The sequence below is a fragment of the Staurois parvus genome, unplaced genomic scaffold (assembly GCF_062004578.1).
Source record: "Staurois parvus isolate SC_StPar_1 unplaced genomic scaffold, SC_StPar_1.0 ptg000894l, whole genome shotgun sequence".
Lineage (NCBI taxonomy): Eukaryota > Metazoa > Chordata > Amphibia > Anura > Ranidae > Staurois > Staurois parvus.
The window spans coordinates 1,862,226-1,884,908 of NW_028318690.1; the positions used below are offsets into that span (position 1 = coordinate 1,862,226).

At 40.8% G+C, this 22,683-nt stretch overlaps 1 protein-coding gene across 1 annotated transcript in view; it reads right to left on the reverse strand.

Annotated features, from left to right (window-relative positions):
* Positions 1–22,683, reverse strand: part of PIK3AP1 (phosphoinositide-3-kinase adaptor protein 1) — a 166,761-nt gene that overhangs the window by 76,773 nt on the left and 67,305 nt on the right. The window contains exons 3-6 of the mRNA XM_089656196.1: positions 18,227–18,336; positions 14,746–14,890; positions 13,549–13,691; positions 10,939–11,071 (exon numbers count right to left, since the gene is read on the reverse strand). Of these exons, the coding sequence (XP_089512322.1) occupies positions 10,939–11,071; positions 13,549–13,691; positions 14,746–14,890; positions 18,227–18,336 (531 nt within the window). The remainder of the gene's footprint in view (positions 1–10,938; positions 11,072–13,548; positions 13,692–14,745; positions 14,891–18,226; positions 18,337–22,683) is intronic.

A 22,683-nucleotide genomic window follows, 5' to 3' on the forward strand; every position in this document is an offset into this window, starting at 1 on the left:
AAAAGCAGCTACTGTGTTGAAAGCAGCAGTATTGGAGGTAAAACGACACTCATGAATTATAATTACTGGGTAAATAATTTTATGGTTGGGGGTCACCACAACATGAGGAACTGTATTAAAGGGTCACAGCATTGGGAAGGTTGAGGACCACTGCTCTATAGGATGCTGCAAGTGAAAGGAACCACCCTGAAACAAGAAACCTGGGGCAGCAGTCATGGCACCATTTTAAACTGGAACAAAGAGAAAGATTAAAATATGAAGAAGCTGCATACTTAATAAATTTAAATCAGCTGCTGAAAGTCCTTAAAGAGGATCTTCAACCTGTAAAGAAAAAATTAACATTCAACAGCTGCAAATACTGTAGCTGCTGAATTTAAAAAAAACACACACTTACCTGTCCCAGGCTCCACCAATGTCCTCACCCAACCTGGCTCTTTACCCTGTCTTTGGGTCCGGCACCGCCATCTTAACTGTGGGCAGCCAACTGTGATTCCTTGTGGCTTCACAGCCATCTGCCCACTGCACATATGTAAGCTGTGCTGCGCCCCATGAATGGTCCTGCAGTCTCCTGTGACCTTTCACGAGTCCCGATAGGATGCGGGGCAAGGAGGGGGGTCGAACTTCTGCTCCAATCACCAAGGCAGTCAGAGCGGAAGTGGGTACAGGTACCTGTCAAAAGCAGGTACCCGCTCCCCCCCTCCCAACAAATATTGCAAATATGGGAGAGGAGGGGAGAAGAGGATGAAAAGCAGAACCTCCCCTTTTGGGTGAAGTTCTGCTTTAAAAACTGAGGATTCAATATCACTTCGAGCAATGTAGCAAACATTGTATTTAGCTGCTCCCTTTAGGACTGAGGTCCTCAAACTTTTTAAACAGGGGGCCAGTTCACTGTCCCTCAGACCGTTGGAGGGCCGGACTATAGTTTTAAAAAAAAACTATGAACAAATGCGGACACAGTACAGGAGATGACCAGAGACTGCGGACATACTACAGGAGATGACCAGAGACTGCGGACACAGTACAGGGGATGACCAGAGACTGCGGACACAGTACAGGAGATGACCAGAGACTGCGGACACAGTACAGGAGATGACCAGAGACTGCGGACATAGTACAGGAGGTGACCAGAGACTGCAGACGTAGTACAGGAGATGACCAGAGACTGCGGACGTAGTACAGGAGATGACCAGAGACTGCGGACGTAGTACAGGAGATGACCAGAGACTGCGGATGTAGTACAGGAGATGACCAGAGATAAATGGCCTTGGCGGGCCGCATGTGGCCCGCGGGCCGTAGTTTGAGGACCCCTGCTTTAGGATGTATCTAAACCATAATCTGAGAGTGGCTTTATATTTGTACTTTAACATTTGTACTATAACTAGCTGTATAATAAAGTGCACAAATTACAAAATGTATGATTAAGTAATTCTACTTATTTGAGTTTCAAAATTATTATATATCAGTCTTAAAAAATGCCTTCTATATATCAATAGAAAATAGGTTGTTTTCAATTCAAATATAATTCTAGGGGATGTGTGGCTTTTAATTGTCTCGGAATTGGCGCCTGGTTTGTCACAAGACCAAGACATGCATCCTGTGCAAATAAAAGCACTTTTCTGTTGTTGCATCAGATATGCTTATCATTTTTTCAACATTGTGCAAATACTTGTCTGCACACTTTGAGGTTTCCAAACTAAGTAAAATCAGAAACTATGACCAGAAACTATTTTTGGTTTGATGGTATTTTTTATCTACAGACTAGGGGTGTGGCTATGGGAGCGAAATTCGCTCCCAGCCTGGCCAACCTGTTTATGGCCAGGTGGGAGGAAGACGTTATATATGCCAGAGATTGGCCAGAGCTTGTTTTCTACAAACGATATATAGATGACATTTTGCTCTTTTGGAAAGGAGAGGAACAAGCACTAGTGAATTTCTTTGGGACTCTTAATAATAACACGCTAAATATTAAACTCACTTATGAGTATAGTAAAATCAGTATAAACTTTTTAGACCTTACATTAATGAATTCGAATGGGGCTGTTGCGACCTCTTCCTTTTTTAAGGAAACGGATCGCAACAGCTACATTCCCACTAGTAGCTGCCATCATCCATTGTGGCTTTCTAATGTACCCAAAGGTCAATTTCTCAGAATTAGAAGAAATTGTACTTCATTGGACACTTATCATGCACAGGCCTCTGTTCTGAAAAATAGATTTATTGAGAGAGGATATGAACAATCTCATCTTACTCACATTATGCAAGAAGTAGCGAACATGGATAGGGAATCACTATTGACTGATAACCCAGTATGCAAGCCATCGAAGGTTTGCCCTTTTGTGACTACATTTTCTGCTCAGTTTAAAACAATTACTAAAATTATTAACCAAAACTGGAAAATTCTTAAAACTGATCCGGTTTTAACTAGGATCTTGCCGGACAAGCCTGAGATTATGTTTAGGAGAGCACAACCTTTGAGAAACACAATAGCCCCTAATATCATTAACCCGCCCAATAAAACTACTTTTTTCAATAACATGGTGGGCTTTTTCCCGTGTAATAATTGTATCATATGTACATGTAATAGACACAGGAAAAAGAGAATTGATGACTTCACATCCACCAGCACTGGGAGGACCTATAAAATCAATAACTTCATATCGTGCAAAAGCAGATATGTCGTTTATCTTTTGCAATGTCCTTGTAAAAAACAATATGTCAGACGCACCACCAGGAGACTTAGAGACCGACTGCGGGAACATGTTAACAATGTGAAAAAGGGTTACAGAGAGCATTCATTGTCAATGCACTATAGGACACATCATAACAGGGACCCATCTTCCTTGATATTTGCAGGAATTGATGTAGTACAAAATCACTGGAGGGGAACGAATAAAAAGAGAACAGTTTCCCAGATGGAAACTAAATGGATTTATCAGATTGATTGTATGCGTCCTAAAGGACTTAACATAGACATGGACATTAACTGTTTCATTGACAATAGCTAGCATCAGTTTATTCCTCCTACTGTATTGTCGTCCTCTTTGTCACTGGTCGGTTTTTAGGTCATAGCGAAGTCAATTTTATAATTTTATAATCACTTTCTTTTATTCTATTCTATTTTATCTTATTCTATTTTAATACAGGAATATTCTATTTTTAATGATTGTATTGTAATTTATCATATATGTCTCTTATATTATTGTTGTAATTAAATTAATGCGTTATATGTTTTTATATTTGAGATATTGACTGTGAGTCTACTATTGATTGGGATACCAACAGGGACCACCAGGTATAATTCACATTTTAAGTTTAATCTTCATCTTTTGGCCCAGAGAATCATTGTCCATGTATGTGCTGGTCAGACTGATGATAATATAGCTGTCTGTCCTCGATCTGCGCTGTATATGGGTTCCTGTGGCAATACATCTTTCCCTGGTGATCCTTGTTGTGTTGTTTACTCTGCAACTCCGTACTGACGGCACTCGCGCATGCGCCGTTCGGCGGGCTACATGAAAATGGCGCCCGATACGGAGACATTTGTCTATTGGAAAATGGCGCACGTCCACGGCGCATGCGCCGTTTTCCTTATTTAGGTCCATCACAGACGTCCACCGCTGTAAGCTAACCCCCTATGACTACGTGCTTTCGCACGAAACGCGTCAAGGAGCGGCTACTGCGGTGTGACTTCACGCCGACCGGCGCCACGAGGGCCCCGGCGGCCATTTTCAAACTTATTTATGCATGGTCAGTATCTCTCCTGCTCCTGCCTGTATTGTATATTTTTTTGGGAATAAATACCCCTTTGCCATTAAGGTATCACACTGTTTGGCCTCCTTTTGTTCTTTGGGCTCCGGTGGGAGCCTTTTACATCTGCAGAGCGGCCTTTTCATGTGTGGCAATACTATCAAGTGGCGAGGGGCTCTTGACCAGATCTGACCAGACTCATATAAGGATCCTGGATGTCTTGAGAGTATCTGCTTTGAATGCGCATTGTGATTGCATATCTGGTGAGTGCGCAATCTTTACATATTTATCACCTCATCCACGGATCCAGCCATTGGATTTTTTGAAGATCTTCTTGAGATCTTTTTTGATCACGCTATAGACTATGTTTAATCACTTTTAGTCACCTATAAGTGATAAAAATAATTTTTGCACTTTATCTGCACCTTAATACTGCTTTACATAAATGTGTATATATGCTCTAATTTAGCGCTGCACCCCCTCTTTATGTATATTAAGTAAAATCAGTCCAATGGTTTTGATGAAGTCCAACTTGAGCAAGACCTTTGGAACAGTCTTACCACCTTCTTAATGACATTTATGGCTTTAACCATTCACTATAAAGCCTAGAGATTGTATAAGTCAGAACTTGCAGTATATCAAGCAGATTACCTCACATACACAGGTTTGCTAAAATACACCAGGACCTACCTTTCTTCACATTAACATTTGAGTGAATGATTGAGGGTAGCCCGCAGATCACCTTGCAATCTTCAAGTCTAATAATGACTTTACAAAGTATTTTGGCTCATTGTTTCTCCATAATGTGCTCTACTCTGATCTTGGTACAGATATTTTAACAGTCATCAAATGTAGTTGCAATCATCTCTACTAAGAAAACTGTAATGCCAATGTAAATTATGTTATGCTTTGGAGGAGATTTACTAAAAATGGAGCGTTTACAGTCAGGTGCAGCTCTGCATAGAAACCAATCAGCTTCCAGGATTTATTGTCAAAGCTTAATTGGACAAGCTGAAGTTAGAAGCTGATTGGCTACCATGCACCGCTGCACCAGATTCTGAGTGCTCCAACTTTAATAAATCTCCCCCATTGGATAAATGCCAATGTATGTGGATTTCACAGCCTGTAACACAACCTGTGAATGGAGAGATTTCTCTGACTGATCAGACTCTCCTCCATTCACAGACTGTGTTACAGGCAGTGCAATCACTTTTTTCAATAGCTAAGAGGGCAGGGAGGGGTGTGTTCTCATCGGATCATCTATAGTGCAGAGTCAGGAGACCTAAATCTGTTAACCACCACAGCACCAAAAGGTCAGCAGTAGAAAAAGAACAAGGCAGCCCTGCAGCGGAAACTTCTAAAGACTCCAGCAGCCTGCTTAATGTGGGACATACTTTATTGCAGGTAAGTAATGAAGGCATACCATTCTTCTGTTACTCCTTCCCTGTTGCTACCCTATTGCTCCAGGCTCCCAATGTCCCTCTCTACTCCTCCAATGTTTATTTTGTTTCACCTGTGCCTCAGCTACTGTTTTTTTACTGCCTTCTTAGTGCCCAAATTACATTGTTAGTGCTGACCTTGTGCCAATTACATCCTATTAGTGCTAGCCTTATGCTCTCTTAGCACCAGCCTTGATCCTCCACCACAGTGTTGCTGACACCTGCTATTAAAGCCCAGCCTATGCATGGCCAATGTTTGATTTTGTAATCCTGAATAAAGTGGGTGCGCCTTCCATTCTGCTGTCACTCTCAAGTACTGCACACTGTACAGCAGCTCTGCTCAAAAAAGATTTTACGTTGTCTCAGCAATTTATTTTATTAAAGGAAATATAATGCATAGTGATGTCAAACACAGCTTCAGCATGTGTCAGTTCAATGTGTATTTTGTGCCCCAATACTCACTGTGTTAATGCAGCCTATTCATTTGTAATAGAATGGCAGTGCACCTTAATGCCAAAATAAATTGGAATGGACAGCATAGTGTTGAATATTTATTATCTTGCCATATCAAATGATCAGGCATTTTTTTCACACAAGCAGACAAAGATGTGAAATAGCCATCCAGAAAGGTATACTTTCATGTAACTTCTTGTGTTTGTTTCATGTAATATCTTCTTCCGAGATGCTTGGCACATTACATTGCAGCAGAGATGGATTAAGGCAGAATGGGGCCCTAGGCAAGGTAGCAGCTTTGTCCCCCCTTTTCTGTACTGGCATGGCTTGCCCAATTAAAAGCAGCATGGCTTTGAACAGTTGTACAAAAACTACAGCTCTGGTGGTTTCATGGAACCCCTCGTGCTTTCCTCTGCAGTTCCCAAATTATGGGAGGATTTTTATGCTCTTGTATTGTGGCATTCATCATTTAATTTATGCATATAATATCATATATTTGTCTGATTGACATCCCTAAAGTCAATAGATATTTTTGAAGAGCCTATATACTGTATTATAAATGACATGGTGCTGTGATTCCCCATCAATCTTGCCCCATCAATCTAGAACAAACATGGTCATAGCAGTGTTTTTCTATTAGAAATACTTACAGATAAGAAAAGCAGGTTATTAAGCATTAAGCACCTGCCGAGCTGAAGGGATGGCTGTACTGCCTACATTGCCTGCAGCTCTGCCAGGTTCTCCTCCTCTCCCTCTTCTATATTTGTGCCCCCACCCCCCTGCTGTCTGGGTTCCACATGTGTCCCTCATTCACCAGTTTTCTGGGACCCCCTGTGTGCCATTTGCCTTGCAGTGCTGCCGAGGATCATTTTGGGATGAAGATGGGGGGGGGGGGGTTGTCATAAATATGTTATATGTACCACCCTCTTTCTTCTGAATAAACGCAGTGATACCAATGGATCGTGTGTCCATTCATCAGTGAAGCATAGTAAACTATGCTTCAGGTTGTGAATGAACAGAAAGCCTCTAAGTGCTTCCTATTTATTCATGTGTGCAGCTGAAGCTGCAGAGAAAGGGACTGATTAATCTATGTCCTCTGTCTCTTTCTCATTCTCAAATGTGCGACATCAGGGGTCTATTTAGACCCCTAATATTTCACCAAAGCCCCCCAACAGGGCTCTTAAAAAAGTGTTAAAAAACCCAACATTCTGCCAGGTGGTAAGCAGGTATATCGTCCTGCATTAACACTGCACTAGCGCACTGCAACCATGTGCTATGCATGCAGTTGCGCAGCACTTGAATGGGTCTTGTACAATGGGAGTGTAATTTCTGCAATGGCTGTGAGCAAAGCGCAGCTCAGCTGTGGGGTTTTACCACCCCCAATCTTACATGTGAATGAGACCCAATTAATGTGTTGGGTTTTACCACACACACACGCACACACACACACAAACATTACATGTGAATGAGCCCAATTAATGATTATGACTTGCGGCTGTGTTCCTACAGTTGTTTCATCCCCATAGCAAAACATTGGCCTCTTTCACACTGACGGTCTGATCAGACAATTCATATCTCTTTCTGTGGGGCGCTGACACCCGCCGGCATTCAAACTGATCCTGTGCACTAAAAACATACAGACAGGGATCCATTCCCCATCCATCTAGCGGACCGTTTCCATCCGACCACCCCATACAAAACAGCTGGCTGTGTCTGTGTCCACTCTGCATCAGCAGAGCAGACACAGACCTGTCGTCCACTTGCTCAGTGGGGATCAGCGGAGAGATCCCCGCTGAGCAAGCGGATCTGCTGATGTGCCTGCCCCATCTGAAAGGGGCCATAGGCTGCCTGCACAGAGCCCAAATACCTCATTCACACACAGAGCTTGTTTTAGCTTCAGCAGGAATTTTGTTGTGTTTGTGTCCACTAATATGAATAATTTTAGTGTATTTTTATCAAAAATATAAATCGATATTTTCAGGCTGCACGGGGCCCCATAATTTCTAATGCAATGTTGTATGCTGCGTTACACTGCAAAGTAGGCGTGTTTAAAATGTGTGCCATTCAGAAAAAAAGTCACTTTTAGCTCCAGAGGGCTTGCTTTGCTTTTACTGCTTCCGAATTTGTTACTTAAATGGCAAAGTCTGGGAACGGGTTCACTTTAATGTCTGTAACAGATACAGCTTTTCTATATAGTTCACGAGTTCTTGCACACAGTACTGATGTCTGAATGTCAGATTTTCCTGGCAGAAGTTCTTGTACAAACACAAAATTAGTGTGGGCTGTATATTGCATGTGTTTAGCCATGTATACAGGGTGGATAAAAATCAATGATTTTTTTAAAAAAATCAAAAAAATCAGATTTTTTTTATTTAACTCAGATTTTTTTTTATTTAAATCAGATTTTTTTTAAATAAAATGCTTTTTGAGGAAAATATATTACCATCCAAAGGTTATTCCATCATAAAATAAAGATTAGTTTTTTAATTATGTAGAATAAGGCTGTATATGTTTAATTTTTTTGGTAAATAAATTCCATTAATCCATTCACAATGTCATGCTCTTCCAGAGATTTTTGTAAGATTATTGGGCAGTTTCTCTGCCTACAAGATATTATCACAGATGCTTGGTTTACTTTGCAGTTCTCAAAACTGTATATCTATAACTACCACTTCCTCAAATATAATAAGTGACAAATTAGAAAAACCAATATACAACAAAACTTAATTCCCCATAGCACAAATAAAACCTTCACCCTTGAAGATATGAAATAGCAATATGAAAATGTGCCAAAATTACATAAATAAATAAATACTTGTACAATTCACCCCATAAAGCAACTATATATCAATATTCCAAAAGAAATTCAAAAAAGTAAAAATGTCCCAAAAAAAGTCCAAGCAAAATTAATATAAATCCAAAAAATTCCAAAAAATATAAATATAAAAAAATAAAACTGAGAAATCCTTCCAATCCTTCCTTTCTCATGATAAACCTCAAACAAAAAGAAAAATATCACATAGTGTATTATCTTTATAATATAATGAAATATTCGTGACAACACTCTGGTGATTATCCAAATAAAAATATAATTTATTTTTTAAGTAATTAGTGTAAAAAGTAAACCAAGTGAATCAACATAATTAATTAAAAAATATATAATATATAAAATAAATTAGTGCAAAACACTGTGTACTGTGAATCACTCTTCCAGTGCTCCAAAAACAAATCCACACTGTGCCACTTCTATTATAGTAAGGAATATATACCCTTACCAACACTCCTCCATAAACCTGCTTTTAATATTTATCCTATGGATGGGATCCTCCTAAAGTGCTCCCCCAGATTCCACTGTATTCAGGGAATACAGGGTATCCCTTATGATTAAGTCGATGACGAAACCCGTCAAGGGCTGTGACGTCAAGACGCATACAGGAACCGGAAGTCGACCGGTGGCCATTTTGCAAAAGGGAAAAAGAGGATAAAGACTGTATCTTGGTCCCTGGATGTTCCCTGGATGGTAGCTTGGCGGTTTTTACGGTATTTAAAGCGGTTTTGAATCATTTGAAATGTGAGCAGTTTTAATAAAGTTTCTCTGTACATTACTTTGGCGGTATTACACTATTTGTCCCTCATATGCTTTCTATCTATATGGTGCCAATGATATGGAGATATGGAAAATCCTGCTGGAATAGTGCCCTGAATACAGTGGAATCTGGAGGAGCACTTTAGGAGGATCCCATCCATAGGATAAATATTGAAAGCAGGTTTATGGAGGAGTGTTGGTAAGGGTATATATTCCTTACTATAATGGAAGTGGCACAGTGTGGATTTGTTTTTGGAGCACTGGAAGAGTGATTCACAGTACACAGTGTTTTGCACTAATTTATTTTATATATTATATATTTTTTAATTAATTATGTTGATTCACTTGGTTCACTTTTTACACTAATTACTTAAAAAATAAATTATATTTTTATTTGGATAATCACCAGTGTTGTCACGAATATTTCATTATATTATAAAGATAATACACTATGTGATATTTTTCTTTTTGTTTGAGGTTTATCATGAGAAAGGAAGGATTGGAAGGATTTCTCAGTTTTATTTTTTATATTTATATTTTTTGGAATTTTTTGGATTTATATTAATTTTGCTTGGACTTTTTTTGGGACTTTTTTTTACTTTTTTGAATTTCTTTTGGAATATTGATATATAGTTGCTTTATGGGGTGAATTGTACAAGTATTTATTTATTTATGTAATTTTGGCACATTTTCATATTGCTAGTTCTCAAAACTGAATTTGACTCAGAGGAGATCACATGCCTCCTCTTCACAGCAAAAATGTTATAACATGAACAGAGTTAAGAAAAAGACCTTAATCCTAACTTCTACAAACCTATGAATACAGAATCAACCCCTTCAGTGCTAAGTTTCAAGAAGTTCAGTGAATAGAATAGAAACAATATTTTTCTGATTGTTTGGAGTGGAATAGATCTGCACAAGAAGAAAGTGAAACTAAGTGTGAGGAGGAAGGGGCTGACAGTCTAAGTTTCTTAAAATATATATATTTTGTTTAGCCAAATTAGTTAACAAACATGGATATTTGTTTAAGCAAATAACATGCTGTAATGTTATTGTTTCAGTTGAATAAATCTATTTAAATTGTTATTAAGGTAATGATTATTTTTCTCCTTCCTAAGTACAATAGAAAAGTTGTCCAAATATGAATGATTAACCTATTAAACTGGGGATAAAAAAACTAATATGAAAAGTTGTTATTCTAAAAATCTTCATCTACTTGCATATTAAAGTTATACCAGCAAGAATTAGTCTTTATGTAGAAAACTAGGATTTAAATCAAGCCTTACTGACTAGTGATTTAAATCGTGATTTAAATCATGATTTAAATCAGTTTGATTTAAATCAAATCCACCCTGCATGTATATGCACATATGCACGTAAAAATTGTTCTAACTCCCAGAATGCCAAATATTCAAATAATACTATCTACTATTTAAGGGGGAGGTGTAAAATGCTGAACAGTAATGCCGATTTTTAAAATGTATTTATTTACTTTTAGCAATCTACACGTGGCGCTGGTTTACTGATATCTATGTGCTTATGTGTACGTGTCAATGGGCTGCATTCAGATTTTTAAAAATGGCTTGAATTCCTAAAAATGTGGCATTTCTGGAGCCTGTGTGCAAGAGGCTTACTTGTGCCATGATTCAAAAAGATGCATTGTCCTGAAAAAGTTTACATTTCCAAGCTAAATTTGGAAAAATGTTCACTCACTTGCAATTGTATTTTCTTCTTCAATCTGATTAATTCCAAAGAGATGCAGACCAGATGCTGGAATGTTGTTTTTCAATGATTCCGTCAGCAATTTATCAAGTGCCTCTCGGTTGTAGGGCATTATTTTAAATGCCTGGTAAAAAAAAAAACAATAAAAACAATCGCAACTGTTAACAATAAATTCCATGAATTATTTTTTTTCCAACAACAGAGAAGTTAGCTCACACTTTGCTTTAGAAGAGCAGACAATGGAAAATCTTGCAATCTAGTGCTAAAAGTCAATGGACCCCATTAAAAGGAAGAGAGAGCTCCATAGTATAAAACCTCTTTTTACCTAAAATCCAGTCTGGCAAGAGTATTGATGTGCTTTAACAGTGTCAGATGTGGCACAACAAACTGTGAGTCTATGGTGATTGTTTTTTAATATTTAATAAAATGCAGTTTTACACTATGGGAGCTCTCTCTTCCTTTTAATGGGGTCCATTGATATTTATGGCCATTGAGGCATAGTACCTGGTGGCACTCTGCAGGAGTCCTTGCTGGTCTGGATGGATTGCGATTCCAGTGAACTGCGATTTTGCTTGCAAGTTATGCTGGGTTGTTAAATTTACCAACAAATCTCTCTGGTGAGTTTATAGTACAATTGTGGGTGGAAGGCTCTTTATTAGTGGAGTTTGAAAGGACATTGGTCTTTTCTTTTGCACAATTCAGCACTTAAGAACTCTTTAGCACTTTTGTTTGTGGATGAATTGTACATGCACAAGACACTTTATTTTGGTGAATTGATTTTGTACAGGACACTTTATTTTGATGAATTGATTCTGCACAGGGCGCTTAATTGGACAAATAATTTGGTGGATTACATTTTGGACTGTTAATCTTTGATAATATAACACCGGGCACTTGAATTTTTTATGGCATTTATTGGAGTTGCACATTTTTACAAATATGAACTTCGTGTTTTAATGTTATGGATTTCACACATTTTTATTTTTGACTAAATTTCGTATTGCATGAATTTATATTTATAAGGTGATAGCTCTGTCTTAATAATTGATTGCTTTCAGGAGGTGTCTAACACTATATAGATAACAGCTGCATCAGGGACCAATTTTTACAATTTCTGTGATGCAGTCCAGATTTCCCTTTTTTGTTATATGATTTCTCCCTGCTGCCTGGCTCTACTGTTATCACCACTTCTGATAGCTTTTCCTGACACCAAAAAGAGAAAAAATGGTGGCAGGGAAGGAGAGCTCCAGCATACAGCCCATGATTGAAGGCCACAGCTCTGCTTGTTCTCCCTGTAGTGCGAAGAGGGGGGGAGGTGGTGTCCCTTCCATTTAATTAGGACTTCTTCTCCCTGAGATGTGCAGTATTTGAATTCGGGTCCCAGCCTCCTGCTTTCTGCTGCTGAAAGATGCTAAAAGGTTCTTTGTAAATTCTGTGTTTTGCAGAAGGGTTTAAAGGACATATGGCTGCAGATAAACAGATACAAACTATGTAGGAGAATTTGTTTCATCTCTGCGTATCATATGAGGCTAGTCAGGGCCGTGGATAAGGGGGTACCACCAGTCCTCCTGTATGGGGCCCAGTTCAGCAAGGGGCCTATGCAGATGGGTGAATCGGATTTGGGCAGGGATGGTGATCAGCTTGGTGGGGGGGACAATTACTGAAACCAATCCCCTGTTTGGCTCTCTCTGAAAGAGAAAGCCACACAGGGGATCAGTTCCAGTAATTGCCCCACACATATCACTCTCCTTGTGCACCATACATTTCTCACTGCTGCCTAGGCCCACCTGTGTACCCCCACCCCTGCAGTGCTGCCGGCTTTTCTCTTCTCCTACCCACAGGCAGCAGCAAGCGCACAATCGGATCCATCAGGATTAAGAGTGGGGAAAGGGTCTGGTAAATATGTCACATTTACCAGCACCTTTCTTCCCTGAATGAACACAATGAGTGATCAGTACTGATCACCCACTGTGTTCATTCACAACTGAAGCCTATTAGACTAGTAAACTTTTTTTTGTGGGGTTGGCTGTATGGGGCCTTGTGGTTTATAACATCAGCCCTGAGGCTAGTCACTTCACTGGGTATATACATCTAAGGGTTTTCAACCACTTTAAGAATTTTCATTTTCAGAAAAATTGGGAGGTCTGGATGGGATTTTGCTGTCACATAAGACCTTGAAGGTCACTGGGTAAGGTGACATTAAGGAAGTTTAGTGGCTTTTGAAGGCTACAAAGGACCTAAGTAGTCCCTGAGGAAGATGAATGCTTCTTTCCACTCTCCTTGACATGTTCTTGTGCCAAAATCTGGCCCTTCATTAGTCTTGTAATTTTACATTCATCCGCCTGCAAAAAAATCTCTCCAAATAAAGATAAGAGGTTAATTTACTTTTTTTTTTTACAAATTTTGCTTAAGTAGTGCAATGACCAAAGTTGAATGTAATTTCTCTGCAATCACTGCAGTCGCTCCCTAGTTTCAATACTTTCTAGCAATGTGTATATAATCACTTCACTTTGCACTTCCTTGGTAAATGTTAAAAAGCCCTGACAGAGATTTTCCTGGTAATTAATTCAGCAGCTGATAAAATATGCACGCACAGCTTACCTGGCACATGAATTCTACTGGATTAGTTGCACTATCAAGCAGCTGGGAAATTTCTTCCATATCTGTGAAATATGTGATTTTAGCTTCACCTATTGTTAAATCTCCAGAGAAAACTTTTAGAAAAACTGGCCCAGAAGGCAGGTCTGTGCAGAACAGAAAAAAACCTTGTTAAAACCAAGAAACTATGCAGGTTTTGTAAGACAATTATTATTGAATAATTTTATATTCTTCCACTCATACATTTTGAGCATATCTGTCCATAATTGACAGTGTTAGTAAACCCAGGACCCGGCATTCACTATATCTGGTCTCCCACAGTACACAGAACATGGAAATGCAATTATTGTAGTAAATATAAACTGTTAAATACCTTTTCTCATCAGCAGTATATAGTAGTCTTGTGACTTCTATTAATGTCTAGCTGAGTTAAAGCTTGTAGGAGGAGTTTTCATTCATTAATTGTCCTATGAGGCTGCCTAACCTCTGACCCTATCTGGACAGTGCTGATTGGCCCTGTGCCGATCACATGCGCCCTCCGAGAAAAAGAAACTCTCTAGCAATATATACTAAACTTAGTATGTGCAGAGTGACTACTAGAGCTCTGTACTATCAGCAGTTGGATTGGGGACAGTAGAAGAAGAGGAGGATCAGAGAAGACAGGATCAACAGCCTTTTTACACAATGCAGAGGATTAACCCCTTAGGTTCAACAGTTAGCATGCATTACTGCATATACAGACTGATTTTACTTTTATGGGTTTAGTAACACTTCAGCCAAAACCTTTTTTCAATTTTAGATAAAGAGGGGAATGATTAGATCCCCTGTTGTCAGTAGGACAAGAAGTGAGAAAAACATTTCTCTAATTAAACCCTGGATAGCAGTAAATACCTAACAAAATACCTAACAAGGGTTCTAACTCTTCCCCATGCTATCCAAAACCAAGAAAAAAAAACTTGTGGCTCAACATACATTTTTAGAGTAAATACTGTGTAATACTGTGTTGTATATTTCTATACAATAAAGTATTTTTTCAGTTGTAAGGTTTTACTCATTCTTTTTTGAAGATTAGACAGTCAACTTTCCTCAGTTTTTCATTGTTTGTCACTTTTCTAGTAACCCCTAGATTGCCTGTTTATTATAAATAAGGATTAAATCTGATGTAATTGCAGTTATCAGGCCATGCGTGGCAAGTCTTACCTGGGGCATCCACTGATAAGATGTATTCATTTTGCAGTGTAGTAGGTAACCTTACACACGGTCCATTCAGTGTGTTAAAATGGACCTCATTTTTAATTTCACTGTCAAGTTTGCACTTAAATATTAAATATATTTCTGTCTTCACCTAAAAGAAAAAGAATATGTTTACCATGGAATATAAAATAAATGTTATTTTAAAGAAATTACTTTAGTATGAACTTATCTCTAACCAAAACCTTTTTTTGGTGCTTCGACTAGGCAAAATAGGCAGTCGCCTAGGGCGCACTGCCACCTAGGGGCGCCTGGGCACAGCACAGGCCGGCACTCTCTCTGTGTGGGACGCCATGTCACGAATGATCTTTCAGCGGAGGGGAGAGCGGCAGAGGGTAGGAAGATGCCGGGTGTCTGGGACCAGTGTAGCAGCTGAGCTGTGGCTCCTTCTAGTGTTCTTCTCAGACTCGGTCTCTTACTAAAAGACAGCTGGCGGCTGCTGATCACTGTGGAGTTCTAGCCCTTCACTTCCCATTTATCAGCGGAGGCACTGCTGCGCCTGCACAGGAAGGTATAATGTCTGACTATGTCTCATGTCTGTGAGTGTTACCGGCCGGCCATCCATCACATGTGCAATGTGTCAGTGAGCGATGACATCATCACGATCCAACAGCCTGCTTTTCTAGTGCTTGCTGATCTGTGTTGTAGGTGTGTGTTCTGTGGGATCTGTCACTGTGTGGGGTGGCTCAATTTAGGTGTTCTGTGTGTGTGTGCGCGCGCGCGAGTGTGTGTGTGTTGTGCGTGTGTGCTGGGCTGCCTGCTGTCACAGAGATTTATCTCCCCCAATTGCCTGGGGAATTCCAGCCTGGGATCTGTCAGAGTGTGGATCCATCAGACTCCACTCACTGCAACTGTCACCCTGCCACTGCCAGCCACAGATACAGTTCGTCCGGGACACTGATTTTGTCTTTAACCGCTAGCCTACTGGGCACTTTTACCCCCTTCCTGCCCAGGCCAATTTTCAGCTTTCAGCACTGTCGCACTTTGAATGACAATTGTGCGGTCATGCAACACTGTACCCAAACAAAATTTTTATCATTTTTTTGAGACAGATAGAGATTTCTTTTTGTGATTTTTAATTACCACTGGGTTTTTATTTTTTGCTAAACAAATTAAAAAAGACTGAAAAAATTTTTTAAAAAAAGTTTTTTTCTTAGTTTATGTTATAAAATGTTGTAAATAAGTAATTTTTCTTCTCATTCACTGATATGTGCTAATGAGGCTGCAGTGATGGGCACTGATAGGCGGCACTGATGAGGAGGCACTGATAGGTGGCACTGATGGGCATTGACAGGCATCACTTGTGGACATTGACAGGCATCACTGATGGGTACTGAAAGGCAGCACTCATATATGGCACTGATGGGCACTGGCAGGCGGCACTGACTGGCACTGATAGGGGGCACTGATTGGAACTGTTAGGCGACACTGATGGCCACTGATAGGCGGCACTGACAGACACTGATAGGCGCAATGACAGGCACTGATAGGCGGCACTGGCTGGCACTGATAGGTGACACTGACTGGCATTGATAGGCAGCTCTGATGGGCACTGATATGTGGCATTGATGTGCACTGGTAGGCACTGATATGTGGCATTGATGTGCACTGATGGGCACTGGTATGTAGCATTGATGGGCACTTTCAGGTGGCATTGATTGGCACTGACAGGTGGCACTGATGGGGCTACACTGATCATCAGTACCCTGATGATCAGTGTAGATGCCCCCTCTGAGGAATGCCAATTACCGGCTCTCCTCTCCTCATGAGCTGTCAGCGGGAGGAGAGGACTGCTGATAATCGGCACTTCCTATTTACATGTGATCAGCTGTGATTGAACCAAGCTGATCACATGACAGAGCCGGTGCCATCGGCTCTTTACAGTGATCGGTGAGGCTGTCATATGACGTCCTCCCAGAACGATAGAACCCCCATCATTACCTTATATGGCGGGCGGGAGGCGGTTAATATTGGTGCTGGTGGCATCCTATGGCACTTATTTTTGCAAATTAAAAGAAATTGAGCAGCTTCATGTGTTGTTAATTTATTATTTTCTACTGTTTTAAAAATTTGTATTTATTTCTTGGGGGGTAGCTGGTCTTGCCTAGGGAGCAAAATAGTTCAGCACTGGCCCTGGATGGAAGATATTTCTATCAGGGACACCTTGGCAGTAAAAACACGTTTAATTATCATTGAATATTATGGATAATGAAGAGTTTCTCTTGCCTCCTGTCACACGGCAGTGTTGTCACTGGAAAAGGAAGTATAGGAAAATCTCCCCAGTGGAACACAGCAAAAATCTGATAGGGGTCTTAATTGTACCCTACTCCATTCAAACCACATGATAATCTTTTGGCTAGGAAACACTCTAAAGTGATTCTCCATCTCTCGTTATCCATGTACTGCATACTAGCTCTGAGGCAGTGAAACTAAAACCACTTTTACCCATCAATACTCTAGAATTACTTTGCAGCACATGGACCTGGGATTAGTTGCTGCTATCCCATTGCTGCTCCCATAAATCATTTTAAATAATTTTACAGAAAATTACAAGCACCTACACAATATTGTGTACACCTCACTGATATATTTAGACAGTCTAAAACCAGCTATAGACGGATCAAATCTCGGATGGATCAGCAGGGAGCGACTGAGATTTGATCCATCTATGGGTAGGCTGGTTGTACCCAAGTCAATCCATTAATTGACTTGGGTACAACCATCTTGTCAGATTTTTTACATGCGATTATTGCTGGTGGCTATAGCTGCTAGCAGTAATCATTGTGTTCTGTCAGTTGGGAAGCTCGGCAGAACACAATAGCACTGCAGGAGGGATCCCCCATTAACACTGACTCTGTTGATGGGGGAATCAAACAATTTTCTTTCCTGCAACCCGTGGTTGCAGCAAAGAAAATCAAATCTATGGCTAAATACACCCAGTTAAAGCTGAGTTCTGTTTTTTGCTTCCCTAAGTATCTGTAGCACTTACCACCACAGGAACAGGTAGAATTATATGATGGGCTATCCTAGACTTTCCATTAGTGTCCTGCCTTGTAGCTGCACCCATCAACCCACCAACTCACCCATGGAAACAGATGGGCTTCATAATCTTCAGTCATTTTGCAATTTTATTGACTTAATTGTTTGAGAGAGAGAACAATAGGCCTCTACCATAGGTCAGCCTAGATGGGAAGCCTGAAGAGCAAAATCCTTCTTCAGTATAGCTTTCCCCCACGAGCAGAGGCAATTCCCAGGAACCCTGCACTGAAAGCTACTAATGTATAAAAAATAGCAGCACTTTGCTATTCACTGAGAACCTTATGTTGAGAACAGATGAGTAATCTACTTTAGAAGCACAAATACACACAACCTAATATTATGCAAGATTTTTTACACCTTTATATAGCAAAAGTAGAGAAAATGCACAAACCCCACAACGGATCCTTTCTGGCTGTATGGACAAAAGGTTTCCCTGAATGGCCTCTGGGTGACTTGGACCTTGTTCATGTTCAGGTTCTGCATTAGATTCACAACCAGAATCTACAACAGTGGAAGACATAAAACACCTGTAGATTATAGGACAAATAAGGGCAATCCAAACATTTGCAGACCAAAGTATTTTGCGTAGTATACTTGGTACTAGGTCAGGTAGTTAAGAACAGTCATTACAAATCAATTGTAAGAGAGAACAGTTTGATGTAGCTATAGCGCTTGAAATATTTAGCAGAACTTAAAGCACAGGGGGAAGGAAGCCTTTATTTCAGAGGTTTCTGACTTAATTAGCTCTCCAGCTACACTTGTGCTCTAAAGTTTTCACTTTAACAGAAATCATGAAATTATGGGTTTTATATTGAATTTATGACTGATCGTGCCAAAAAACTGTCTTTTACTTAAAGCGGAGTTCCACCCAAAAGGGGAAGTTCCGCTTTAAGGACTGCTCCCCCGCTCTACATTAAGGATTGGCACCTTTGAGGGGGGGGGGGAGCGGGTACCCGAATTTGACAGGTACATGCCCCCAATTCCAGTCCGATCGCCTAGGTGATTGGAAGTGGAAGGTGTCCTCCCTCCATGTATTCTTTTGGGACACGTGACAGGTCCCAGAAGACTACAAGACCATTCATGAAGCGCAGTGCTACTTCCGCATGCGCAGCGGGTACCCGGCTGTTAAGCAGCAAGCTATCACAGCCGGGTGCCCACACTGAAGATGACAGCCTTCTGGAATACAGGACGGCCGGTGAAACGAGCTGCAGGGGACACACCGCGGGACCAAGGGACAGGTAAGTGGCTGCTTTTTAAAAGTCAGCAGCTAGTTTTTGTAGCTGCTGACTTTTATTTTTTGGACAGGGTGAGTGGAACTCCGCTTTAAGGATAATGATCATATGAAGCCATTTATTATCACATAGTTGTTTGGCTCCTTTTAAAATCATAATGATAACAGAAATCACCCAAATGGCCATGATCATATCCTGGAATGTTTGGACTTGGTACAGACACACAAGGTGACACACACAGGTTAAAATGGCAGTTAAAGGTTGATTTTATACATCTGTGGCATTTGTGCAATTAGTGTGTGTATTTAATAGAAAGTGAGTTTGTTAGCTCTCACATGGATGCACTAACCAGGCTAAATACTGACCCATGGGGAGCAAAAAAAAGAACTGTCAAAAGACCTGTGTAACAAAGTAATGCAACTGTATAAAGATAGAAAAGGATATAAAAAGATATCCAAAGCCTTGAATATGCCAGTCAGTATTGTTCAATCACTTATTAAGAAGTGGAAAGTTTAGGACCTCTTGATACCAAGTCAAAGTCAGGCAGACCAAGAAAGATTGCATTCAAAACTGACAGAAGAATTGTTCTGTATACCCACAGGTAACTTCAGGGGAAATACAGGCTGTTCTGAAAAAAGACAGTGTGGATTTTTTAAGGTGCACAATACAACAATTCTTAAACAAAAATGAGCTGTATGGTTGAGTTGCCACAAAGAAGCCTTTACTGCACCAATGTCACAAAAAAGCCCAGTTACAAGTTACACCCTGTCACACCTCACCAGGCTTTTTCATGGCACTGGAGACATAAATGGATTCGGGGGGGAGTTGCTTTGATTAATTTTCTGTTTTAATACGATTGTGTGTGGAAACTAATATGTTGCAAGACCAGTTTTGTCAAAATGTAAATTCCCACTCTATGGTTAAAAAAAAATGTGTTGTAAATTTTTGTAAGGCTTTGTAAGATGAAACTGAAAACTGAGTTGAAAACTGAAACATCCCTGTAAATGTTACAAAGGGTATATTTACTCCTGTACCACCCTCCTAGTTTAGCTAGGGGGACTTAGATCCTAATTCTTAGATAGGAGCTGAATAGCAGCTCAGGTGTAATAGCCAGAGGGGTCAAATTGTGGTCAGGGCTGAGAGGCTCTGCAGGCCAGCCCTTCTGGAATTTCCCCCTGCCCTGATACCTTTGGAGGAAGGCCTTAGAGGCAGTGGGTGGATCTGAGAAGTGGCTGGCTGCACTTTTGAGGGGTCCTAGCCAATCCCCAACAAGAGGTTAGCAAGGGGCTGGACACCTTTAAAAAGTATTGCAGCATGCTCAGTGGCAGGAGTGTGGAGTGGGGGAGAGGAGTCGGGTAGAAGATGTGAGGCTAAGAGCAGGAGGCCTAGTGTGATGGGACCTGCCTGCTAGCCTGGAGCATTAAATCTCAGAACTCACTGGTCCCCTGAGAGAGGACCACCAGTATGGCAGGGCAGGAGCAGCCCAGCTGACAGGCCTGCTAGCAGCAGCCAAACCACAAATGGTAGAGGAGAGGATCTGAGTGAGTACACCTGCACCCCCTGGGTGGATAGGGGAAGGAGATTAGCCCCCTTAGTGACTGTTTACCTATTTAATGGGACAGGAGTCAGATCACCTGCTCAGGAAAAAAAATTCCAGATTGCTGGGTGAAGAGGAGACTTTCACCTAGGGTCTGGGGTGATACCCTAAGGAGATGCTGGCTAGCTCTCCACCAGAGACTGTGCTACAAAATAGGAGTTTGTGAATAGTTCCAGGAAGTTTGTCCTCAGTTGCTGGTTCCCTTGGACATCCTATACACCCCTACCCTATCCCAGTTCTAAATCCTCTCAATAAACAACAAAACAAAAGCTCAAGGACTGATTTCTGCCTTTGAATGCAAGCATGTGTGGACTGGTACTGGGCGTCTAAAAGATCAATACTCCCCAAAAAGGGTCAAAACGGAAGAATGCCCATAGTGTGGTATATTAGGTAAACCATTTATTAAAGGATTAAAAGGATGCATCCGTATACAAGCAATACAAAGTGATTTGGACTGACCATCCCCGAATAAAGATGGCCACCGGAGCTCCACTATGCTCCAACGGCGTGACGCCACGGTGTGAGTTGGCTCCTCCTTACGCGTTACGTGTGCACGCACATCATCAGAGGAAGATACCATTAGATGCTCAGTACCAGTCCATTACCTCCAGAGAGGGAGCCTCCAGTTAACCCTTGTGAGCTGCACCCACCTATTCCTTAAGGGGAACTCTGGACACCACTGGATCAGCGTGACAGCGTGAGGAAAGTGCAGCCGAGAACCAGCAATTGCATTTCCCGGTGATCAGCGTGTCATTGGACACGGCTAATCACGTGGTAAAAGGCCGCTGTGATTGTCCTTTTACCACATTACGTGATCAGCTCTGTCTGTAGGACACAGCGATCACGGAGATCGCCGGGTGCGCGCCACCGGGGGCGCGCAGGATAGCACGTTCCGGGAGGACATCACATGATGGCCTCCCAGAACTGGCCAGCGCAGTGCAGCCGTCATTCGGCTATCTGCGGTCGGCAACTGGTTAAACCTGTTATAAAACTTCTCCCAAGGTGTACTGATGTGCTGTGGATCCAATATTTATATGGTTCATCACTGAAGTAAGGACAGAAGTGCCCGTTAATTCCAGCGACTCCTTCGGGGGTGAGCGCTACACATTGATGAAGGATCACATTACAAAAAAGTGCAATGTTTCAGAGCCACGCAGGGCCCCTTTGTCAGGCGTGTGATCACATGAAGATCCGTGGTTATACAGTGTTGTGCATGCTCCAGTATCCAGTATCCAAAATCAAAATCCAAAGTACAAATATAGTTCTATAAAATGTCATACCAATTTTTATTCAAACAAGATATAAAAACAGATACGTATAATAAAAGGATAGAAAGATTGTGGTTATCAAGTTATACTTGTTGACAATAATGACGTGTTTTGTGGTAACAATCGCTTCTTCACATTATTGCACTCAAGTGTAACAAATATTCATAACATCTCTATAAGTAGAAAACATATATATAAGTAACATAACATAAATAATCAGAATGTCAGCTGGCCCGTAGGAGGAGAAGAATGGATACACAACACCAAGAAAGGAAAAAAAAAACACTTTAGGTGCATGTGCTGTACATCTACAGCACAATTATTTGGAGATTTTGTGCATAATCTATGTGTTAGTTTTCCATTGGAACTAAAAACTTTCAAAACAAAACTTGATTGGTTCTTACAAACAAAAGCCTATATGCCCTGCTTAGACTGTTTGGGAGTGGTAAAAACAGGCGGCTAAGCTGCAGGTTACTGCTCTCCCCCCCCCCCTCCTTTCCCCAGTCAACCACCTAAAATGATGTAAAATACAGCTGGAGGAGTCTGTTCACATGCTGCTTTGTGTTGTGGCTGAAAAAATGTAATGTGGCATGCCAAGTTAACAGGCAATACAGTCTGTCAAACTCAGCCTTTCAAGTCAAGGGGGGCACACAGCAACTGCTAAGCATTTGCAGCGCATTGGCCCAATTAAAAGCTGCTTTGTCACACTCTGAAAAGTGTGGAGATAAACATGTAAAAAAGATCAATTTAA